Genomic DNA, 24561 nt, shown 5'->3' with positions numbered 1-24561 from the left:
TGTGGAAATCAGTTCTCACAAAATCTAGGCTTATAACCTTTATAAAACGATAGAAATATACTATTATTAATTGCTAAATGTAGGAAAAACAATCTTGGAAATCTACAAGCAATTAATAGTATTTAAATATATGTACATATATATTTTTTTTAAAGTAAGCCACCGGTTTGTGATGTTCACTGTGTCTGGGTATAAACTTTATCATGGAATACTATAAACGAAATTATATCGGTGATGAGAATTTGAGAGCAAAGTAAAATCTTGTTAGCTGCTTTATGTAGGTTGTTTTCCTTGTAGTATGACCAATACACCACTAGGTGTCTCTTTACCATGTTCATCCAAAACGCACGGTCTGCTCCAGGACCAGGATTGGAGAGGAAAATTCACACATAAGAGTGAAAAGACATGAAGTTGGAGAAGAAAGTTTGGGACTTGTGATGAAAGACACGTAGAGCTAAAGATACAAAACCTGTAAAGGCCAGGATTGTAAGCAGCTGCCATGAACGGAGAGGATCCTTAACAGGTATGGGGATTAGCTCCCAAATAGGTGTTACCTAACAGCTAACACACTGCATGCAGTCCTGGCTGGCACAGGAACATGCTAAGATATTAAAACTTACTTTTGGGGGCTGGATGGAGTGCTGGGTTACTGTAAATTGTACCTCTAGCCACCAACACATTCTGTAATGTGCTGCTGTTCACAATTAGTAACAATGTTAAGGAGAGCTTAATGTTTCGTTTTTTTTTTTTTAACATTTTAAATGATGGCTATATAAAAAACTTATACAAACTGATGGGGAACGTGGGGAGTGCTCTCTGCACAATGTAGAATTCAAATGCTGCAGGTAGTAAACTAGGTAATATCAATCAGGAATCCTGCAGCATATAAATTCTACATACTACAGGACAGCATTGTCATGTGTTGTCTACCATCATGATGACATGGTGTGTCCAAGGATATATGTGGGTTTGGCATCCATAACTATATAACAATGAGAGGTGCCAAAAATATGGTCCCTTTAATGCTTCTAAACACTGAATCCTGTGCAGAGACTTTCATTGATATGGAACCCTGCACAGACTTCTTTAAAACTGCAGTTTGTCTAAAAAAAAAAAGCTCCATAAGAAAAGTTAGTTTTATCCACAGACACTGTAGCCGTGACTGATATTTAGTTTGCAAACAGACATAAAATGTATCATATATGTGTTAGTTAACTCTAACTCCTTGTCTCTCATCGTATATTAAAGAAACACTGCATGCATCAAAACAGCCTCATCTAAGTGAAGTTGTTATGGTGCCAAGAGGCCCAGAGTACATTTTTACCTTCAGGGGTTAAACGGTTTAAAAAACAAAGTTGCCCCCAGCAAGTAATCTCAGCTTCTCCCCTGTCTGCATCCGGCTTCTAAAATTTCAGGAAGCGCAGAGTGCGGCTGGACAGGGGCACTGCTGATTCGCTGGGAGTCAATCAGTGACTTCTAATTCACAAAACTTGTTTGGAAAGAAACAGACCTTTTCCATAGCCAGTTTTGTGAATGGCGAGTCACTCATTGGCTGCCCTGTTGGGCATTATTCATTAGGTCTCCTTTAAATAGAATGGGACACTCCGTGTAATAAACCCACTTACAACTAGAAAAAGTGCAGAGGATGGCTACAAAATTAAAGGACCACTATAGTGCCAGGAAAACAAACTCGTTTTCCTGGCACTATAGTGCCCTCAGGGTGCCCCCACCCTTAGGGTCCCACTCCCGTGGTGCTGAAGGGGGAGAAAGGGGTTAATCCCTTACCTTTTTTCCAGCGCCGGGCTCCCTCGGCGCTGGGACTCTCCTCCCTCCTCCCTCAATGCTTTCCTATGGACGCTGGCGTCTTCTCACTGTTAAAATCACAGTGTGAAGCGCGGAAGCGCATCTAGCGGCTGTCAATGAGACAGCCACTAGAGGCTGTATTAACCCATATGTAAACATAGCAGTTTCTCTGAAACTGCTATGTTTACAGCAGAAAGGGTTAATCCTAGATGGACCTGGCACCCAGACCACTTAATTAAGCTGAAGTGGTCTGGGTGCCTATAGTGGTCCTTTAACAAGGTTAATGAATAAATGTTAACAAATTTAAATCTTTTTAGCTTAGATAAACAGGGTTGATATGATAGCGTTATACAAATATATTCAGGGCCAATACAAACCATTGTCTGGAAATCTATTCCTAAACAGGACATATAACACAAGATTGTGCATTTAGACTAGAAGAAAAGAGATTTAGTGTAAGGCAAAGGAAGGTTTTTACTTTTTATACAGTAAGAACAATACGGATGTGGAATTCTCTGCCTGAGGAGGTGGTTCTATCAGAGTCTATACTGATGTTTAACCAGCAATTGGATGAATACATGCAAAAAATAATATACAGGGATATCATTTTTAATTAGTAGGGCTTCTTGATCTAAGCAGATATGCTATTTTCTAAGCAGATTCTGCTATTTTCAGGTTAAGAAGGATATTTCCCTAGTTTGTTGCCATATTAGATGTGCTTCAGACTATTTTTTTTGCCTTCTTTTGGATCAACAGCAAAAATAAATGTGAGAAGGGCTAAACTTGATGGCTGCATGTCTCTTTCCTGCTATGTAACCTATTGCAATGTTATGATGAAGGGATATCATTTGAGGCAATCTCTAATTTTTGTCAAAAGGTTTTCAAGCAGCTTGACAAAAAGCCGTGGTTTTCTATGCACCCAAAGCCAAATTTCTCTGTTTGGACAACCATTTTCAGCAGACATTATTTGTATTGTATATATGGCTGTGGTGAATGAGTGGTTGATTTGACAGTTTGTGTGAATTTGGTTGGATTGCATATGGGGTTTGTGCTGCTGATTCCAAAATTTTAACTGGAGTAAGAAAGAGGCTTTGTATAAAATGAACTCTCATTTACTGCTGACCACAATTTGTGAATTAATACAGATGTCCTGTTTGCAGTAGGAAGTATACACATATTTTTGCAGAGTGAATATTAATGAAAACCAAAAACAAAGTTGTGCAAATAAAGAATTTGTGATTTAATTTTGTCAATATTTACAGTATTTTATTAACTGATGGTTCTGGGAGAAAATTTTAAATTATGTTATATATTTACATATAGGAACTTAGGTGAATAATAAACGTAATTGATGAATAGGACATCTTCTTTTTCAAAACGTAATTGATGGAGAGCTGCTCTTCTTTTTCAATGCCCCCTAAAGTGTCACCCTTATCTTAATTCTCACTTCCATTGCCTCTCTTCTTTTGCTGAACTCCCAACCAAGGGGCACCCTTTTTTCTGTTCTATCTTCCATTCCCCCTCTTCTTTATCAGTGTCTGCCTAATGCCAAAATTATCTCAATAACATTCCTTTTTCTTCTTCAGTACTGTCACCCCAGTGCCTACCATCTCTCACTCAATTCTCACTTCTGTTGTCCATTATTCTCTCCCTGTTCTCATACTTTCTTTAATTATCTTTTTATTTATTGATTTAATTTAAATTACTTTTACTAGATGGACAGCCATGGCATGGCAGAGGAATGAGGAGTATTTTTACAAATGAAGCATGGGTTCTACACACAGCTCCCTTGTGGGCCACTCTGTAGCGATGTCATGGATCACTGCAGTGCGAGCCATCTGCAGAACACTCTATGCTCCTTGTGGCTGTTACTGTATTTTGTATTAATTTTGGTCTCTAAGGTAGCACCACTACTGAGAAATGCATTTTATGGGTATGCTCCCAGTTCCCTTATTTTCTGTGCTTGTGCATCAGGGATAGCAACAAGATCTTGGGCCGGAAGCCCATTATTTAGACGACTTCAGTAACTGTCCAGTATTGTTAGGGACGATCCTGGGGTCACAGACGCCTGGGTACAGAATTTTTGTTTTTGTGACCCAGGTGGGTGTGATCATCTTACTTACTTACAACTTTGCAAATGACCTGTCTACTTTTTATGGCAATGACTCCACCTCTCCAACTATAAGTTCCACCCCATTTTGTAATCCAACACACACTCACAGTGACAGGCACACTTATTTGAAACACACACTGATATTTACATTCACTTGTCATCTAGATGGTGTGGCCTGTAACAAGGGGCCCCGGAGGAGGCCGTGTGTTTAAAATCAGTGAGGTTTGTGTGTCTGTCATTGAGAGTGTGTGTCTGTGTCTCTGTCAGTGAGTGTGTATTTATAAGTGTGTTTGTCAGTGAATGTGTCTGTCAGTGTGTGTGTGTCACTATGTAATAGACATACCCACACCTGCTTCATGATGGGTGTGAGTTAAAGGTACACTCCATACACCATAAACCCTACAGCTCTGGCACCTTTTTTCTTTTAAAATTCTTTATTTTTGCAGTGCAAATGAAGTAACAGACTTACACGGGGTACCCCAAAGGCAATCCTCATGCTATTCAGGCATACATTACAATGAGGTATACATTTGTACTTGCACAATTTTTGTAGGTAATTAATGAAGTCGCATTCTAAAAAGATGAGTCACAGAGTTGTATATAAATGTAATAATCTAAACCGTCACGTTCATTGCTCAGTGTGTGTGTATGCCACGGCCTGCCAGTAGTTGTGATTATTTGACTTATGTGGTTTTTGTAGTGTTGGGTGGCATACAGGTTAGGGAGATGCGGGTCCCTATAGATTAATGTCTAGTCTGGATATGCACATACAGATAGTGGGTATAGGTAGGTCCAAGGTGGCTCTGGCACCTTTTAACAGCAATATTCCAAACCATTTCAGTAGTGATTGCCACCCGCAATCACTTACTCAGCAGCAGGCAGGCTGAAATCCAGACTACCTTCAGATCCATTCAGAGATTGCATTAGTAAATCTTGTGAATAATGTCCTGATTGTACGGCCTCAATGACCCTGGATGATAAAGATTATTTTTGCTGGGGGTGTGGAGCCTGACTCTTAAGATGACCAGACGTGTTTTCCTGTAGCTCTGGCTCACAGCGAAGCATTAATGAAGCAGGCATTACTGGTTCAAGAAGCTCTGCAAGCAATTTCCATGCCTTGGTCAGCGACGTACCGTGTCTGTCGGCCTACTGGCATGGGGAGGTAGCTCACAGCTACTTTATCATAGTCACATATCCCCCCACCACTTTGGACCAGTGGGGGATATTTTGGTCCCCACTGTGAAAGCTCTCTGCAGGAGTGGATAAGTCACCTGCAAGCTCTGAGACCACTCAGAATGCATTCAGGCTAAGTTTGATGGGCTGTGTCAGGAGTTCTGGCGCTGTATATGCCTTCATTTTTGCTGCCTCAACAAGCTTGTCCCACAGCTGCTGTATGAAACAGCTCCAGCACATTGTCCCTACTCCGGTTTGGGGGCCCACGTGGAGAAGCATCCACTCTGCCATTCAGTCTCCCCCTGTCTATGAGAACCTGCGGGCTTTCAATCTTGCATAACGTAAGGAAATGGTTCCTACTTCAGCCTGGGATTGCAGTGGTGAGGAGAACTGTAAGAATAGACCGACCTATCTTGGCATATCTGGAGTTTGGCTATCCTGACAGTGTGGATAGCAACAAGTGGCGAAGCAGTATCCGACATAGAGATAGACATAATATTGTGGCCTACATGCGGCGTAGGGTGACTGGAGGCAGACACTCCATCCATGCAATTAATACCTAGTACTGCAGAGACCCATATTTCTCTTCATTCTCTTTTTATTACGTTAATCATGTGGCATTTCAGTTTATTTTGTTTTACCCAGAGTATTGCATGCGATAGTAAGACTAACGCTACATGTATTTTCCTTCTGCTCTTGCTCTTGCTCTTACTCAATCTTTAGTCCGATGAGCACATAGACATGTCTCACTAGCCTGATAAATATTGTGCAAAAAGTCAATACACATAACAAGGTATAGTTTGTGTATTTCAATTTTGCACAACATTCTTCTTTTTCTATTTTCTATTTTAACGGTGCAGTCAGTGCGACATTTCATGGAACACTTTGTCATGTTTATCATCTTATATACCCCTGTTGACATGTCTACACAATGCTGGCACTTTCTTTATGCACTGAAAAAAAAATGTAAAAACAAAGATTATTTTTGCTAATCCAGACTAGAGGCATTCGGACTACAGTGAAACCCTCCAATGTCTCCATCTTAACTATCTTCTGGTTGATTAACTTTATGTTAATTTAAAGGGACACTATAGTCCCCAGAATAACTACAGTTTATTGTATTTGTTCTGGTGAGTAGAATCATTCCCTTCAGGGATTTTCGTGGTAAACACTGTCTTTTCAGAGAAAATGCAGTGTTTACATTACAGCCTAGTGATAACTCCACTGGCAACTCCTCAGATGGCTACTAGAGTTGCTTCCAGGGGCAGTGCTGCACAGTGAGCAGCACTGCCATTCATTGTCTCCACCCTCTGCATGAGGAGATACTGATTGGTCAGGGATGTGTTTGGCTTGTGCTGACTCTGCCCCCTGATTTGCCTTCTTGGCAGTCTAAACCAATCCTATGGGAAAGCATTTTGATTGGCTGAGTTTAACACTTATGATGTCAGCCAAGTAGGCAGACCAGGGGCAGAGCAAGCAGCTGCAGACTTGAACAAAAGTAAGATTTTACTATATTTAGGAGGTTAAGGGGGAACAGGGGGGCTAGATGGTGGTTTTAACACTAGTGGGTCAGGAATACATGTTTGTGTTCCTGACCCTATCGTATAGTTTGTGCTCATGACCCTATAGTATTCCTTTAAGCAAGCATTACTATCCTTTGAAGAAAAGTTTCATCAAAAGGTTTACAAACCTTTGGTTTGTTTGTTTGTTCTATGGTGCTTTTCATAAATTTTAACTGTTTGTGTTACACGTTTGTGGACCTATGTTGGCCAATCAAATTTATAGTCTTATTTCTTATTTCTCACTGTACTCAAGGGTTAAGCCTAAACCCGATACAATGAAATGACCACCTATGATTGGAAATCATCCACGTTTTTCACTTTTTATGTATTAAAAAGTTAATTTAAATTGACCAAAATTTGTTGTTTTTTTAAAGTTTTTTTTAAATAAGTTTATATTTTATTGATAGAATTTTTTTATGTACACTTAATTGACAAAACATGTAACATGTAACAAAGACATTATGACTAAGTACACATGACATACAAAGCAATATCAACCATCATGGGTTATAATGAACCTTACTATAATTTTTATTGTAATGCAAAAAATAATTTGGCTGTGCAGTAGAGGAACAAGAGTGTTTTTTTGCCCCTTTAATCAAGTCATCGTACAACTGAGAGACTAAAATGTTATTGTAAATATAGAGAATAATATATTTCATTTTCTAACTGAAATAATTGTTTTTTTAAGTTGACACTCACAAGGGAAACTAAACTGTTTCCATTGTCTGTCTGCCATTAAACAATGTGCAATAGGACAAAATCAGATCATAAACCTTCTCCAAAAAATACCTTATGTGAGGACAGCCCCACTAAATGTATAAGACGGGTCCTTCCTTTTCAGCATCTCTCACAAATTGCTGTATGTACTGATGACATCTTGGCTAATCGTGCAGACACTAAATACCACCTTGTGTGGAGTGGATTGTCTTTTTTTTTTATTTCTAGAGAAGAATTGGCACCACTCACTATTAGTGATCGAGATATTAAGAATAATTTCCTATTTTCTTAGGGACGAAGATATGATCTGGTTTGCAGTCACTCTCAGTAGGGTCTTCGCCTACTTTTGTATCTCTAAAACTGTTAAGAACTTAATTAAATGCTTTCCTATGGAGAAAAATGAGGACGTCCAGTGTCAGATACTGGACCAGAGGTCTGTTTCAAACGATGAAGCACTCATGTGACTGCAATTGTTTAACATTGCAGCACTAAAGGCAATAGGGACACTGTACCCAGACCACTTCAATGAGCTGAAGTGGTTTGGGCGCCTACAGTGTCCCTTTAACAAATCATGATCTGACCAAGTATTGTCTTTGATTTACAATATTTTTTATAAGTTTGATTAGACAGGTATCTAACCAACACATATCAAGTCTTGGTGAGGAACCATGCACTTTTGATCTATGTAAAATCTTGTTTCTACGGATGGAAAAGTCTCAACTGTCATGTAAGTCAAACTTTCTACATAATTTATTAAGGGAAATAGATGGTTTTACTACACTTTTGTCTAACTTCTGATCTACAAATAATAATTTGTCCTGCATGGGGTCGGCTACACAATTAAAGTCATCAGCTAATAACAGAAAACATTTCCTAACAGGAACTAACATATTTAAGCTCCTGTTCTAACAGGAGCTTTATTAGGGAGGTATATATTTACCAGTGTGAAATAGTGTCCATTAATTTGACAGACTGGAATAATATACCTTCCTTCTGGGTCGCTTTTATGATATATGTATTCATATTTAACTGTACTAGATATTATTATAGTAACACCACCTTTTATTTAGATTTTTAAGGTATAAAGTATATGGAAATTTCTTGAAGTTCCAAGGAATCTTATCTTCTGATCTCTAGGAGTGTGTTATATAGAAAACCTCTCTTTTGTGGGGAGTTTAGTCTCTGCACGTTTATTGATAACCGATGAATCATCTAATGCCTCGTTTCTACTGAGTGGTATGGTTCGGGTCGGTATGGTTCGGAAGGGTTAGAATGGTCCAGCTTATTCAGGTAAGTGTTTCCACTGCAAGTCAGACCGCCAGGGGGCATGCAGGGTTTAGACCAAATGCCTAGCATGTCATTTGTCGTGAGCATTGACGTTTTCCTGTCCGGCAGTCAATGGATTGTATAGTGTCCGCCCTAACGGTACTGTACCATTTCCTACGGCCCTACATCTGAAGGGGGCCCAGGAATGATGCGGTTTGGTTCGGTTATTTGGGCCACTTTTATAATGGAAACACTCAAAATAGCGTACCAGACCGAACCGACCCGAACTGTACCGCTCAGTGGAAGAGGCATTACTGCACCAAAGCAATAGTAGGTATCCATAGTCACGATGGCATATAAAAACCAAAACAACATATATAAACACAAAAATGTTATTAAAATCAGAATACAATTAATAAAAAAGACAAATATTGTCAAGGATAGCTATCCCACAACTATCAATGACTATTAGGTATGACTCAATAAACCTAATATCGATGTACAAAAATTGTACACACAGGGAGGAGATTGAGTATGAGGCAAAAAAAAAAAAGCAGAACAAGGTGGTTAATTCTTCTACCGTGTATCCTAAAGATTTTTCACAAATTCAGTATTGCAGCATAACTAAACACAGTTCTTCTTTATTTTTTATCCCTTATTCTCCTCAGCCTATTCATATTTAGCTTCTTCCTTCTCCTGTACTATTTACTTTTACATTAATTAGAATATTATTAAGAAGAGAACATTCTTAATTTGAGTTTTATTAAGTGAAGTTATTATGTTTAAGCCAATTTGTAGCGGAGCTGCAATGCTGAGAATCCTCTGGAGCTGGAAGGAAAGCGCTGGCTGGTGGATATAGCCCATTCCCCCAGTAACTGGACGACATACACACCAGGGACGTTTTAGCCGCGAGGCAAACAAGGCATTTGCCTTGGACGGCATTTTCCAGGGGGCGGCAAAAAACGCCGCCCCCAAATGCCCAGGGCAAATGCCTTGTTAGCCTTGCGGCTAACTGACATGCTGACGTCATCTTCCGGCTCTCAGCCTCACTCTGCGGCGCGCGAGGGAGCTGAGCAAACAGCTCAGAGGAAGTGCTCCCTCGCCAGCCGCCCACCCGCCCAACAGATAGCCCGCCAGTGCCGCCCGCCCAGCAGCCACTGGACCACCAGGGAGGAAGAGACCCCCCCCAGCATTCCCAAAGGTAAGGAGGCTGGGGGGGAGGTTAAATAAAAAATAATATATATATATGTTAATGTTAGTGTGTCTGACTGTGTGTGTGTGTTAATTTGTGTCTGTTAGTGTGTGTGTGTCTGACTGTGTGTGTGTTTGCCTTTTAGTGTGAGTGTGTGTGTCTGCTAGTGAGTGTGTGTGTCTGCTAATAAGTGTGTGTGTGTCTGTTAGTGTGTGTCTGTTAGTGTGCGTCTGTTAATGTGCGTCTGTTAATGTGTGTGTGTGTCTGTTAATGTGTGTGTGTCTGTTAATGTGTGTGTGTCTGCTAGTGAGTGTGTGTGCCTGTTAGTGTGTGTGTGTCTGTTAGTGTGTGTCTAGTGTATGTGCCTGTATGTGTGTGTGCTTGTATGTGTGTGTGTGTGTGTGTCTGTTAGTGTGTGTGTGTTTGTCTGACTGTGTGTGTCTGTTAATGTGTGTGTGTGTCTGTTCATGTGTGTGTGTCTGCTAGTGAGTGTGTGTGCCTGTTAATGTGTGTGTGTCTGCTAGTGAGTGTGTGTGCCTGTTAGTGTGTGTGTGTGTCTGTTAGTGTGTGTGTGTCTGTTAGTGTGTGTGTGTGTGTCTGCTAGTGTGTGTGTCTGTATGTGTGTGTATGTGTGTGTCTGACTGTGTGTGTCTGTTAATGTGTGTGTGTCTGTTAATGTGTGTGTGCCTGTTAGTGTGTGTGTTTGCCTGTTAGTGTGAGTGTATGTGTCTGTTAGTGAGTGTGTGTGTGTGTGTGTCTGCTAGTGAGTGTGTGTGTGTGTGTCTGCTAGTGAGTGTGTGTGTCTGTTAGTGTGTGTCTGACTGTGTGTGTGTGTGTTTGCCTGTTAGTGTGTGTGTGTGTCTGCTAGTGAGTGAGTGTGTGTGTCTGTTAGTGTGTGTGTGTCTGTTAGCTAGTGTATGCGTATCTGTCAGTGAGTGTGTGTGTGTGTATTTAGAAGCCTGGAAGGGTTGGGTGGGGGTGGCGCGGGGAGGGGGGCGCCTGAGTTTTGTCCTGCCTAGGGCAGCACAAAACCAGGATACACCACTGGCCCACACACTGCTTTTATGCACAGCCCCATAGTATGGGGTCTCTAAAGCAAGTTTACAGAGGATTTTCCTAAGAGTCTGAGAGATAATTGAGCTGGGAATTTAGATAACTCAATTATCTCTTAGTTACAGGAAATACATAAAATATTATAAAGCACTCCAAAAACATAATAAAACATTACAGGAACCCCACAAATCTTATATCCCTGAATAGCCTGTATCTGAGTGCACAACATATCCCGAAAAGCACTCAGATTGGTTTGGTGGAATAGGATCGCTATTTGGGAGATGTTTTGACCAGCCAGCCATGAGGTGATGCTCCAAAAGAGTTCCAGAGAATCCAGGGAAGTGACCGGTCTTTGTTTGAGAGTTCCTGCGCGAACACCGACAAATTCTCCACCTAGCTGTTAAGAAGCAAATGCTCCCCCCAGTCAGTAGATCCTATCTTCCGAACGTGGTTCGCCTTGTCGGTCGGGAAAGTATACAGGCAGCAGTACCATCCTGACCCGGTTCGCGAGAACGTGTAGCCAAAATAACTTTCCACGCACTTGACGACCAAATACTGCTGCCTGTCTTCGGGAGACAAAGCAGCCAGCCAGGGAAAGCACTCAAGTTAATCCTTTAATTGTGGTTAACAGCCAGGGGTGGTCGGTGTTCTAAGTCAATAATGAGGTGGACCACACAAGTTCTGTTTAGTTCCCGAACAGGGTGATACGATAGTTTTCGGGAAAATGAAAGATGGGTTTGGGCAACTTCTGGGACTGATAACAGGTCTGCCACACAATTTTTAACATTTTCTTGTGAGTTGAAGAAACTCCATACGTTTTGATGAAATACTCTTAAAAAGACCAGGTAGCCCCACTTAAATTTCAAATTATTTTGTATTAAGAAAGGAAACAGTGGAGAACAACCATTCTTTGTTATAGTCTGACAAGTCTGAAAGGACCTTTATATCTTTGAATTTATCACTCAGGGCATTTTTTTTTCGTTTTTGTTTTCTTATATTCTTGAAGGATGAAATTCCTAAATTCATAAGAATGGAACGCAGCTATCGCATCTCTTGGAAGATTTGTTGCGTCAGTGCTCAGTTTAGATATTCTATGCCAACGTTTTATTTTACTTTGTGAGGATATTTAGAAATCCCCAAGGTAACAAAGAATTTCGCCAAAAATTCTCTCAAATTTTCTGAAGTAATATAATCTTAAATTCATTCTCCTGGATCTTTCCTGCAATTCATAGATTTTGTTTTCCAATTGCTGAAATTTGGCTTCAACCTGGGCGTGTTTGTCCTAAACTGCTCGTCATTGAAAATCAAAAGTCTTTAGTTCCTCATCTACGGTTTGAATTCAGCTATTAATTTCCATCAGTTCAGATTTTAAATCTGAAAATGTGATGTTTATATTGTATTTAATCTCATTCACTGTCATAAAATCAATGTTTTAAGAAGTTAGGTGTCCATGTATGTTTATCTTTGTTATCTACTACAGAAGATTAGGACAAGGTAGTCAGATTTTCATTAATGGAAACACATTTCTTAATTTTCTCACCAGTTATGTGTGGTAAGAAGAAAGTAATTTCTCCTTATTGTTTTTTTTATCCTGTTTAGGAGGATATCTGCAATATTGTGTGCATTTAGACACCATTGTTTTTTTTAAAAGAACAAAGAGAAAAAAATATTTGATCCTTTGTAAGATAAGCTCTAGATTGTTGGCTGGAAAACCTTTACTAGATAAGTCATCAAATCTCCATCTTTATCAACGGAGAATTAAACGTTGTAACTTTGCAACCTTCTTATTGATTTGAAAACATCAAAACATCTGGTACACTGGAGCATTATTGATCTGATCAGACAATGTTGACGGCACTTAAGTATGCAAATTACTATTCACCCAGATTCCAATCCTAATCACTCTTAGTCAATTGTAACAATTATGGGTGAGAAATAACCCTTTCCCCAACCACAAAAAGACATTATTCAACAAAGATAAGGTTATCTTACACTATACAAACATGTATTCCTGTTAAAATCAATATCTAGCTCCCATGTCCTACCTTACCCCCCTATATATAGTTAAAATGTACATTTATTGCAGGCTGCCAGTGCTTGCTCTGCCCCTGATCTGCCTCCTTGTCTAAAATAATCAGAAGTGATGATCTCAGCCATTCACAATGCTTTTCCTTAGAAAAGATTGACTGAGATGGTCAGTTCTGATGATCTCAGCCAAGCAGGCGGGCCAAGGGCAGAGCCAAACACCACCTTGGCCAGTCAGCATCTCCTCATAGAGATGCATCGAATTATGTATTTCTATGAGGAAAGTTTAGTGTCTACATGCAGAGGGTGGAGACACTGAATGTTCCAGGAAGCACCTCCAGCAGCCATATGAGGAGTGGCCAGTTGAGTTATCCCTAGGCTGTAATGTAAGCACCACCTTTTCTCTTAAAATACAATGTTTACTGCAAAAAGCCTGCAGGGACTTACTATGCTCACCAGAACCATTAAGCTGTAGTTGTTCTGGTGACTACAGTGTTCCAATAAAAAGGTGAGACAGAGTTTAGCTTAACATTAGCTGAGATATAATCTTACTGTGTCTAATAACAGAGGTTGTTGGGAGACCGTTTCACATCCCCTTCATGGTTGTTAGTAAGTAATGTCTCATAGAGAATACCTCAGGAGACTAATCTTTCCAAGTATACTGAGAAAGAAAAAAAATAAATGCGCTAGTAATTTCGTGCCAGAAAAATGGTTCGTGGGACCAAACGTATTAACAACAGACTTAACAACAGTTAATTAGTGCAGCAATAAAAGAAGAATAATAAGAAAAAAAATCAAAGAATAAACTTGACTCTCTGCATTACTTTAAAAATCTTAGCTGCATTGTCAAAAGGGTCCTCAAGAATGGTTTTGCAGGTTCTCTGCTGCTCCGATTGTCTTTACTTTAATGTATAGTGACTGTGATCAGTGTATGGCGATGATGGTTTACAGCAGTTCTTGTTGCTAGATTAGGCCCTGCTCAACCTGATCAGCCTGTTCTCCCATAGGGATCTTGGTTCTATAGTATCTGTGTGTCTATTTAGTGGGCCCCAAAGTTCACATGGCTCAGGCACCTAAGACCTTGTGTTACTGCCCTTTTCTTGGTGTCTCACAGCCTTAATCCGCAAGCTTCCCGTACATATGCCTTGTCATCAGACTCCTCCCCTCTCGGAGCATGCATGCATGATCACGTCATCTCGAGACAGCTAATGTTTACACTTCCTTTATTGAAAATTCTGTTTAATTTAGAATGTCTTATCTCCTGCTCTGTTAATAGCTTGCTAGTCCCTGCAGGAGCCTCCTGTATGTAATTTCAGCCGTCGGCTGTCCATCTTGCATAATTAACGACTCTGTTTTGGTATCTCTCTTTTTTAAGGTTTATCTTCGGATTTACCATTGTACTTTGGACTTTTATTTACTAAAGTCTCTTTTGGCGCAACCTTTTCTTGTCTTGTTTTGACTTATCTTATTTACATAGACTGATTTCTAAACACCTATATTATAGTTTAAAGCAGGGTTTCACAATTATTTTTTCCCGTGGAACCCTTTGACATATCGTGGAACCCCCTCTCCCCCCCCCCCCCCGAAAAAAAATAATTTAAATTGCGCCATTTTTTTTTAATGTGCCGTATATCTGTGCTTGTATGTGCCAGTTGTATATCTGACACACAGATACACACACAGTGTGCGTGTGTGTATCTGTGTGTCAAGGTGTGTGTGTGTTTGTATGTGCCAGTGTGTATGAATCTGACACACAGATACACACACTGGCAGATAGTGGCACACAGATACACACACTGACAGATACACACACCTTGACACACAGTGTGTATCTGTGTGTGTATGTATGTATCTATCTATCTGTGTGTCAAGGTGTGTGTATTTGTATTTGCCAGTGTATATGAATCTGACACTCAGATACACACTGGCAGATAGTGGCACACAGGTACACACAGGGCCAGATTAAAAGCCCAGTGAGCCTGGTGCTGACAATTATGATGGGCCTAATTACAGAATCTTATCGACCAAAAACACTAAAACACTCCCAAGCATCATGTATCTGATGGAGATGGTGCTGGAGGGAAAGAAAACAGCACCTATAAGAAAACACATACCCTATGCTAATCCATACCCCCTAACAGTAGTGCCCAGTGAAGCAGGAAGTCAATGGGCAGTGTAAAAGGGTTGGCCACTGGCACAAATCACGTAACCTGCCAAGAGGGGTGAACATGCCCCAAAAGAGGACATGTCTGCCCAAAGAATTGGAAGGCCAGCCTGGCATGAATGCATGTCAGGCTGCCTGCCAATCATGCAGGCTGTCCAACTAAGGGCATACAATACACAGCTTGGCATAAATGCGTCTAATGATGCGCTCGCTCCATGCTTTCTAAGGGCTGTCCCCTAGCTCTCGCTGGTCCACTTGTCTCCTTACCTTCTTACCAGCAGACAGAAGGTCCTGTTATACAGTATGGGACAGAGAAAAGCTGTATGTCGTGAAAGGGAACATACCACAGTGTTAGAGAGACCAAAGTCAGCATTATCTTAACTATATTCATTGTCAACCAGTCCACACAAGTTTTGTTCCCATACATCCCTCTTAAGTTTCCATACTTAAGCAAGAGTATGTGAAAAGTAGTTAGGGTTTCCACCTTTCTTGGAAAAACATACCAGCCTTACTAATTTGCATAATTAATTATGTATGGGTGACATCACATGATGTAAATCCCAAGGAGTGACATAAGAGAATATGCTGTACAATCACCAAAAAACTACTTGGTTTAATTCTCCCCATGTCTCCCAGTGCCCTCATGACTCAGTGCCCCTATGTGTTGATTACTCCAGGTCTCAGTGTTCCTATGTATCAGTGTCTCAGTGCCCCATGTCTCCCAGTGTCCCCTAGTCTCCCAGTGTCGTGTCTCAAGGTCTCCCAGTGTCCCTATGTATCACAGTGTCTCAATGCCCCATGTCTCCCTGTGTCCTCCAGTACTCCCATGTGTCTATGCCCCCATGTCTCCCAGGGTCCCCATGCCACTAGGACACTAGGAACATGGGGATACCTGGGGACAAGGAGACACCAGGGACACAGAGATTTGGGGACACTGGCTGGGACACTGGGAAAATAGGGGACACTTGAAGACATAGGGACACAGACACCAGGGACACATACACTAGAGACACTGGCAGGGGGCATGGGGACATTGAGACACAAGGGCCACAGACACTAGTGTCAGAGGTCTTGGAGACATGGGGACATTGAGACACTTGGGGCACAAAGAGACATGGGGGACAGTGAGACACTGTGAGACTAGGGGACACTGGGAGACATGGGGGCACTGTGTCCCCATGTGTCTGTGTCCCCAAGTGTCTGTGTCATAATGTCTCCCAATGTCCCTTAGTGTCTCACTGTCCCCCATGTCTACCTAGTGCCCCCATGTCTCCCAATGCCCAAGGGCCTCAGTGTCCCCATGTCTCCAAGCCCACTGGCACTATTGTCTGTGGCCCTGGTGTCTCAGTGTCCCCATTTCTCCCAGTGTCTGTCATAGTGTCTCCTAATGTCCCTTAGTGTCTCAGTGTCCCCATATCTCCCTGTGTCTCCTTGCAGCATTTCCCCCCATCCTTCACTTCCCTGAGCTGTAGGCTGTGTCTGCAGGGTGGGAGTTGCTGTCTGGACTCCTTGTAGCTGCACCCCTGCAGATCAGTGAGTAGAGATAGGCAGGCAGGGATATGCTGGAACTTCCTTTCCCTGCCTCTCTCAACACACAGCGACTCCTACTGGCCAGTGCTGGTATTGCAGAGTAATCTCTGTTTATCCTGAGAAAAATACCAGCATTTGTATTGTCAGTATGACTGCAATATCGGAACCAGCCAGGCAGCCTCAAATACTGGCTGTGCCAATAAAATAAAAGCCAGGTGGAATCCCTACGAGTAGTGTGTGTGTGTAAAAAAAAAAAAAAAAAAAAAAATATCTAAAAAAAATATATATTTTTTTTCCTTTTTTTTTTTTAAATCAATGGGCCTATTCCATGGGCCTGGGCCTGGGCCTGGGCCTGGAGCTGCAGGTCCAGCTCCATCAGCCCCTATGTTAATCCGGCCCTGGGTACACACGGTGTGTATCTGTGTGTGTATGTATGTATGTATGTATCTATCTGTGTGTCAAGGGGTGTGCGTCTGTTTCAAAGTCTGTGTATCTGGGTTTGTATGTGTCTGTGTATCAAGGTGTGTGTATCTGTGTGTATCTGTGTTTGTATGTGCCAGTGTGTATGAATCTGACACACAGATACACACACTGGCAGATAGTGGCACACAGATACACACACCTTGACACACAGTGTGTATCTGTGTATGCATGTTTCTGTGTGTCAATGTGTGTGTCTGTGTTTGCATGTGCCGGTGTGTGTCAAGGTGTGTATATCTGTGTTTGTATGCGCCAGTGTGTGCATCTCTGTGTCAGTGTGTATATGTATCTGACAGATATACACACACACTGGCACACAGATACACACTGACACACAGATACACACACCTTGACTCACAAATACACTCACACACACACACACTCAGATACACACAGTGGCATACACACACTTGCACCCACAGATACACACTGACACACTGAGATACACACACACACACACACACACACACACACAGGCGCATACAAACACACTGATACATACTGGTACATACACACACACACACATTTAGATGCACACAATGACACATACACAAACCTTGACACAGATACACACATTGACACTGACACACACTCTTTGACAGACACACACTTTTTGACAGACACACACTCTTTGACATACACACATACACTCTCACTGACAAAGCACACATTCACTCTCACTGACAAACACACAAACACATACAAACTCCCTAACAGACAAACACACATTTTTTTTTTACATTTTACTCCACCCAGCCCCCCTACCTTTAGGAGTGCTGGCATGGAGTCCCTGGGGTCCAGTGCGGCTGCCTGCTAGAAGTCCCTGTGGTCCAGTGGGGCTGGCTGCAGCTTGGCGGTTGGGAGGTCTGGCAAACAGGTGAGCGGTGGAGGCGGGCAGCGAGGGAGCAGTGAGCACTGATCTCCCTGCTCAGCTCCCTCGCGCGCCTCTTAGTGATGCCGGAACCGGAGTGACGTCATATTCCGGCTCCGTCATCACTGCTGTGCGCGCAAAGGAGCTGAGCAGGGAGATCACTGCTCACTGCTCCCTCGCCGCCCGCTGCCATTTAAAAAAAAAAATTGGGGCGGAACCCCAATTAGTGTTTTGCGGAACCTTAGGGTTCCGTGGAACTCCAATTGGGAAACGCTGGTTTAACCCCTTAACCCCTTAAGGACACATGACATGTGTGACATGTCATGATTCCCTTTTAGTCCAGAAGTTTGGTCCTTAAGGGGTTAAAGACACATAACTGTGAATATTATTGCTGTGGAGCTCTGTCATACTCTCAGACACACCAAAAATATGGAACTTCTAAAAAAAAATTATATTAGAAGGGAAAAGGAGGACAGAGGGATTTGCTGGCGAAATTATAAAAATGAACACTTGGGAGACGTGCAATATACTGCCATACTTCCTAATAGCATGCTGGCCTGGTGTATCCTGGAAAATATGATCGATCTGGCAACTCTAACTGTGATATTGGTATCCGTCACTCTGCCACTGCAGAAATAGTAAACACAAATTACATAAAGACAAAACTGAATTAGTACTGTACAGTCAGCAATAAATGACCCATGTATTCTAAAAAAATTTAGATTTTAAAATATCACTCTCCAACCACACCTGATATTGTAATTGTTGGGCTGCTCCACCCTCTGTTCCAAATTTTGGCAGGTGTTTTTAAATGATCTGAAAGAAGCAGTGATATTTGAAGAATGAAGCAATTGCCACTTATTTATGTTGCTTGTCAACAAAGAAGAGTCTTTAACCTTTTGATTGCTATATAGGTGAATATATGCTCAAGGTTTTTTTCATAAAAGTAATGTTGATGTCAATCTAATGCCATCACATTTAAAGGAACAGAATAGCATTAGGAATACAAACTTGTATTCCTAACACTATAGAGTTCTACTAACTATTTACATGTGCGGGGCTCCCCTGTGTGTATTGAAAAAAGCTATTTACGTACCGTACCTTTCTTCCCCCTGGTGTTCCAGCTTTACTGCAGTCCTTACTCCTCCCTGGCTGAGATAATATATTCTGACTCCAATGCTTCTCAATTAGAAGCATGGGGAAGAAGGTAAGCTATATCGAAAATCACAGCATTATTCCAATCAGCATCTCCCCATATGGATGCATTAAGTCAGTGCATCTATATGGTATGTATTAAGCGTTTCCGTACTTATATTTGCAGGACTGAACCCAGAAAGTCCCTTTAGTGGCTGTCAGAGTAACAACCACTAGAGGTGTGCTTAGGGAGTAGTAAAATCGCTGCCTTTTCTCAGAAAAAGCAGCATTTACACTGCATAGCTTGCAGAAACAACCTATAGACACCAGAGCAACTACATTAAGCTGCAGTGGTTCTGGTGTCTATAGTGACACTTTAAGCTTGAAACAATGCACTTACAGAGTTATGTATAATTATGTGCTTGGAGCTAGTTGCACCTCAGCACACGTGACATTTGCAGCTTAAAGATCTGTTCTGTTCATGCTTATAGTAGGCTTATCCTCTCATGGCCATTGGAGGTAACGAAAAAAACCTTGATTTGTTTAAAAATACATAGGGATTAAGGAGAGAGTGCAGGTAACTTGTTTTTCTTTGGTTTTGACTATATATTGGGGCTGATGTGTACTGTAGTCATTGCTGTCCCAGTGATGGGAGTGAGCGCAGGACTTATCTTTCTGCATTTGTATCCATTTTTTGTATCACTCAGCCTTGTTACAATGCAGCCGCCCGTCCCATGTGTTCCCTTTTAAGGGTTAATAATGTATAGGGGTGTATAAAAAAAATACCCCTTTCTGTCTCATTAGAGATCTTTGCCAGAAGCTCAAGGAAGCAAGGTAAATGGTTAGAGTTAGGATCCACCGGGGAGGGGGAAGAGTCTGCTTTGACGTTGTCAGGGTTGCTTATCCTCTCATGGCCATTGGAGGTAACTAAAAAACCTCCATTTCTTTAAAAATACATAGGGATTAAGGAGAGAGCGCAGGTAACTTGTTTTTCTTTGATTTTTACTATATATTGGGGCTGATGTGTACTGTAGTCATTGCTGCCGCCCAGTGATGGGAGTGAGCGCAGGACTTATCTTCCTGCACATGCTTATAATAGGTATGCAACCTTATTAGAGGCTGTAGTGCACTTGGTTCCATTTAATTGAATGGGCAGGCAGTCTCCCTCATGATGTCTACTTTTATATTAATAACTGCTGCTTCCTATGATTTTTTTTAAATTTTTTTACATTATGTTTAATTATCCCTATGTATTTGTGAGATAGGAAAACTTAAATTAAATGTAGAAATTCACTCCTTTTTATCCTGCAACTAGGCTACTAGATGTAAGGACAGGTGCTTAGATAAGGAGACCAGTTGCAGGATAAAGAGGTGGGTATTTCTCCATTTAATTTAGGTTTTTGTTATTTCACAAATACATAGGGATAATAAACTCTGTATTTTACACTTGTCAGTTAGCATAGAGAACGCATACATGAAGAGAAGAAATGAGAAGAAAAGAGAAATGAGTTTGCATTTAAAAACATGTTTTTTTATTATAATTTTTTAAATTTATTTTTTATGGATCATCTCATGAAAAATAGGTTACCGCAAGTTATAGGTCATTTTATGTTTTATTCAGTTGTGTAAATTCCAGAGAAGTGACAGTTCCTATTTGATGTAACTCATAAAATGTTAAGGTTAATTTGGTCATCATGGTGGGTTTTTAATACATAATCATTGTGCATTTTGTCCGTTTTTATTTTTTGCTAAAACAATGTGATGATCAGCGGTAACTTGCTTTTTGTGTATAAAATCAATCTCTAATCATGTAATAATTTTCAATGAAACAAGCTACATATAATGCATATACCTAGGCAGCAAAAGGTTAAACAAAGTATGTAACATAAGGTATAGGTGTGTATGTATGTATATGTATTGCTTTTTCTTACTTTTTCATAGAATAGCTAGATAGTAAAATGTGAGAAAATTGAGGGAATAATGTATTAAATAAGGAAAGGATAGCATTCATACAGTGCTACATTGAATCGTTGTCATAGTTTCCCTACATCTTTTAATGTATTAAATACTCAAGTGATGACTTTTCTAGTTGAACGTACCCACTTGGGTGGACTGAAAAAAATCTTCTGATAGTGTCCCACTGATCATAGGGTCTTCCTCCGTGTGTGCCACATTGTAAGTGTGGTCCCTCCCAGTCTGGTTTGACTTGTTCTAAAATATCAGATAAAGAAAGGAAACTTGTCACACTGCCTGTCTGAAAGGTATTTGTTAGAAGGAAGAGTGAGATTCTTCTCTGACTAATATGTGACCTGCTTTACATTCCTTTTGAAAATCTTTTTTTCTTTTTCGTATGAAGGGCAACTTGTGTTTGAACCCTTCCTTTTCCTAAACCACGCAGCCCTTCGCCCCTCTGTAGGATGGTGTCGCGGCACAGAGTTTGGAAATCGTGCTGTCTTGGTGGTCTGTGGTGGTTTCATAGCTGTAAGTGTGAAAGACCTAAAGATAAGGAGCCCAAAACAACGGTGAGTTGGATTTACATTGGAGCTGAATTTATTAGCTTTTGCTGGTAGTCTATGGAAGTTAAATACATTTAGCACTCAACATTTTTCATCAAATATAGTGTTAGTTTTATTGAGTGATTTGGCACTAGAGTCAATATTGAGTGAGTCTTTTTTTCTATTTGGCTACTTATACTTATGTTTGTTTTTTATTTTTTTTATATTTACACTGTACTGAACTGCTTAGTATGTTGGCACTGTATCACTGTCAATTATAATAATGGATGCTAATTACGGATGCCTGCCTGCTCCGTGTAATATTTAGATTATTTGATTTTTTTTGTAATGTATTTGCCCTAACAATGTTTGCTGAGGTTACACCTGTTGCTGTGGTTATTGTTGCCTGTCGGCTTCACGTATGATTCTGTTAATATTGTGTGTTTGATATCTTTATGTAATTTTCGTTTTTGATCATACCACTTTGTCTTAAGTTTGACTGTGTGTGTTTGTAGAGATTCTGAGGCAAAGATGGCAAATTATCAAGAACGCCAGTTAATACCAATTGTAGGTATACGCTTGGATTATCCTACAAATTATAGGTTTATTCTTAGAACTATTAGGGGTTATGGCAGATTTGGCTGGCAGTGGGAAAACACCAACATACAAATCTTTAATGGCAAATGTAGCACCTAGTCTCCTAGGAGTATGCCGATGGTAATCTGTTTATGTACGGTTTCTAGCTCACTAATCAAAGTTAAACATTCTGATATGAGTTGTCTTGGTGGTTCTATGACTATATCCCATATTTTATCCCAAGTGTATTAAGCTCCTGTCAATAATTACTTTAGTACTCTACATATCCTCTTTGCCATATTGCATCTTTTATTTGCCGTGCTTAATTTTTCATTTACCACATTGCACTCCTCTAGCAGATTTAATCTTTTATAACGTATTTCATTGTGATTTTGCCATAGTACATCCCTTATCAACATTTTAGTCCATGTTTGATCACTCAGCCTAGCACATTTCAGTTTTCTACGAAACTGCTTCACTTTGATTTTTCAAGATATATTCTGTGTTGCTGCCTGGGGCATTCAGTGTCTCCACCCTCGGCATGCAAACACTGAACATTACTCATAGAGATGCATTGATTCAATTCAACTCTATGAGGAGATGCTGATTGTCCAGGCTTGTGTTTGGCTTGTGCTTGCTCTACCCCTGAACAGCCTCCCTGACCGTATCAGCCCATCCAATGCTTTCTTATAGGAAAGCATTCTTATTGGCTTAGATTAACACTTCTGATTATGTCAGCCAAGAAGGCAGATCAGGGGCATAGTCAGCCCAGCAGAATGGAATAAAAGTAAGATTTAGGGGGGAAAGGGGAACAGGAAGGCTAAATAGTTAGTTTAACACTATAGGGTCAGGAATGCATGTTTGTGTTCCTGATCCTATATTGTTCCTTTTAATAGGCAATAGACTTATTATTACCTTCAACTCCTCCTCTTATATCTCACACACGGCTACTTTCAAAACCTTGCAATTGCATTTTTACAACTCCAACCTCCACTACATTAGAAAAGGCTGAATGAAACATGACATCTCCTCATGGTTGGCAATGCCACAGCACTCCTACACAAAATCAGCCTGCTACCCCCAAAGGTGCTCCAAAACAGCTGAATGTTAATAAGGCACTAATATCACACATGGGATATACTAAAAGCAATACATTCACGCAGCATGATGAGTTCATAAAGGGACAATAATCATAAAAATAACAGTAACATAAAAAAAGTAACATGAAGGGCATTGAAATAAGTTTTAGTGATAAAATATATGCTTGAAAAACGATGTTTAATCACACTGGTAGTTTCCAAGATATTTTAAAATGAGATGTGTCCTGTTTGAATGACTTCTGATCTGAGAAACTTACTTAAAAAAACAACGTTCTTTCCTTGAAATGTTTGTAAATGAGTGTTGCAGCTGGGTTTAGGTAGAAATTGTCAGGTGGGTAAACGATATAAAGCAAGTATTTGGTGCTTTGCTAATAATTACTGAATATTATGGGGGTATGGCTGACATCCTAAATCTGAATGTTTGTTTGTGCAATGATGAATCTATGGCTAATAACAATATCAAATTTTCTAGAAAAGTGATGATTCAGCGACCTTTCACCCCAGTAATTGCTATTCCAACAGAGGTATGTTAAAAACTAAAAAAAACAGAAAACCCCCACCTCCATTGCACTTCTGTGTTGTAGCAATTAGATCTCTCATATAATGCCTCGAGCACGCTCTTGGGCATATAACAGAGAAACATAGACATTGAATGTGACGGCAGATTAGAACCATTCGGCCCATCTAGTCTGCCCAATTTTCTAAATACTTTTATTAGTCCCTGGCCTTATCTTATAGTCAGGATAGCCTCATGCCGATCCCACACATGCTTAAACTCCATCACTGTGTTATGAGCTATATGCAATTTTTCCTGCAGTGGTGTACACATGCATGCACTGTGTTATTTATGTACTTTGCTTGGCAAAGCATGTAAATCAAAATGAAAACAAAAAACTATATAGAGAATTTAAAAATAATTTTAGCACAACTTAATGCTAACTTAGTAGGTTGTGCTGAAATCTAGGACATGAAAGTTCCTTGTAAGTCTACTGAGAAAGAACAATTGTTTGCCTTCCCAGTGGGATTTCTTCCTTCCCTTGGCCCTCAGCTTGCGAATCTGTTAATGCTTGTGATGTGGTGAATATCATGTTTAGACCCTTAAAGATAAGATATTTATATTTTAGCATTTCATAACTATATGGCTATATATACATCTTAGATAAAATTTGGATCTTGTAATAACTTTTTTATTTTTTTATTGGACTAACAGAATTGTTTAATAACAAGCTTTCGGGAGGACCTCCCTTTCTCAAATCTAAAGCATTTCTTTAGCAAGACGATACATAGAATTCAATGTTGAGTTG

At 40.4% G+C, this 24561-nt stretch overlaps 1 protein-coding gene across 3 annotated transcripts in view; it reads left to right on the top strand.

Annotated features, from left to right (window-relative positions):
• The first annotated feature begins 496 nt into the window (after positions 1-496).
• The window catches only part of GDPD2 (glycerophosphodiester phosphodiesterase domain containing 2), a 71483-nt gene continuing 47418 nt past the window's right edge, over positions 497-24561 (top strand). Inside the window, exons 1-2 of one of the 3 annotated variants that reach the window (XM_063432187.1) lie at positions 497-523; positions 21443-21608. In XM_063432187.1, coding sequence (XP_063288257.1) covers positions 21504-21608 — 105 coding nt within the window. In that variant the 5' untranslated portion in view covers positions 497-523; positions 21443-21503. Of the gene's footprint in view, positions 524-21358; positions 21609-24561 lie in introns of those variants that run through there. The other 2 variants (XM_063432186.1, XM_063432188.1) reach the window with 2 other exon arrangements.

This window comes from Pelobates fuscus, chromosome 9, assembly GCF_036172605.1.
Source record: "Pelobates fuscus isolate aPelFus1 chromosome 9, aPelFus1.pri, whole genome shotgun sequence".
In the NCBI taxonomy this organism is placed as follows: Eukaryota; Metazoa; Chordata; class Amphibia; order Anura; family Pelobatidae; genus Pelobates; species Pelobates fuscus.
The sequence above is the reverse complement of the archived record's forward strand: the minus strand, read 5'-3'. Positions and strand labels throughout refer to the sequence as shown.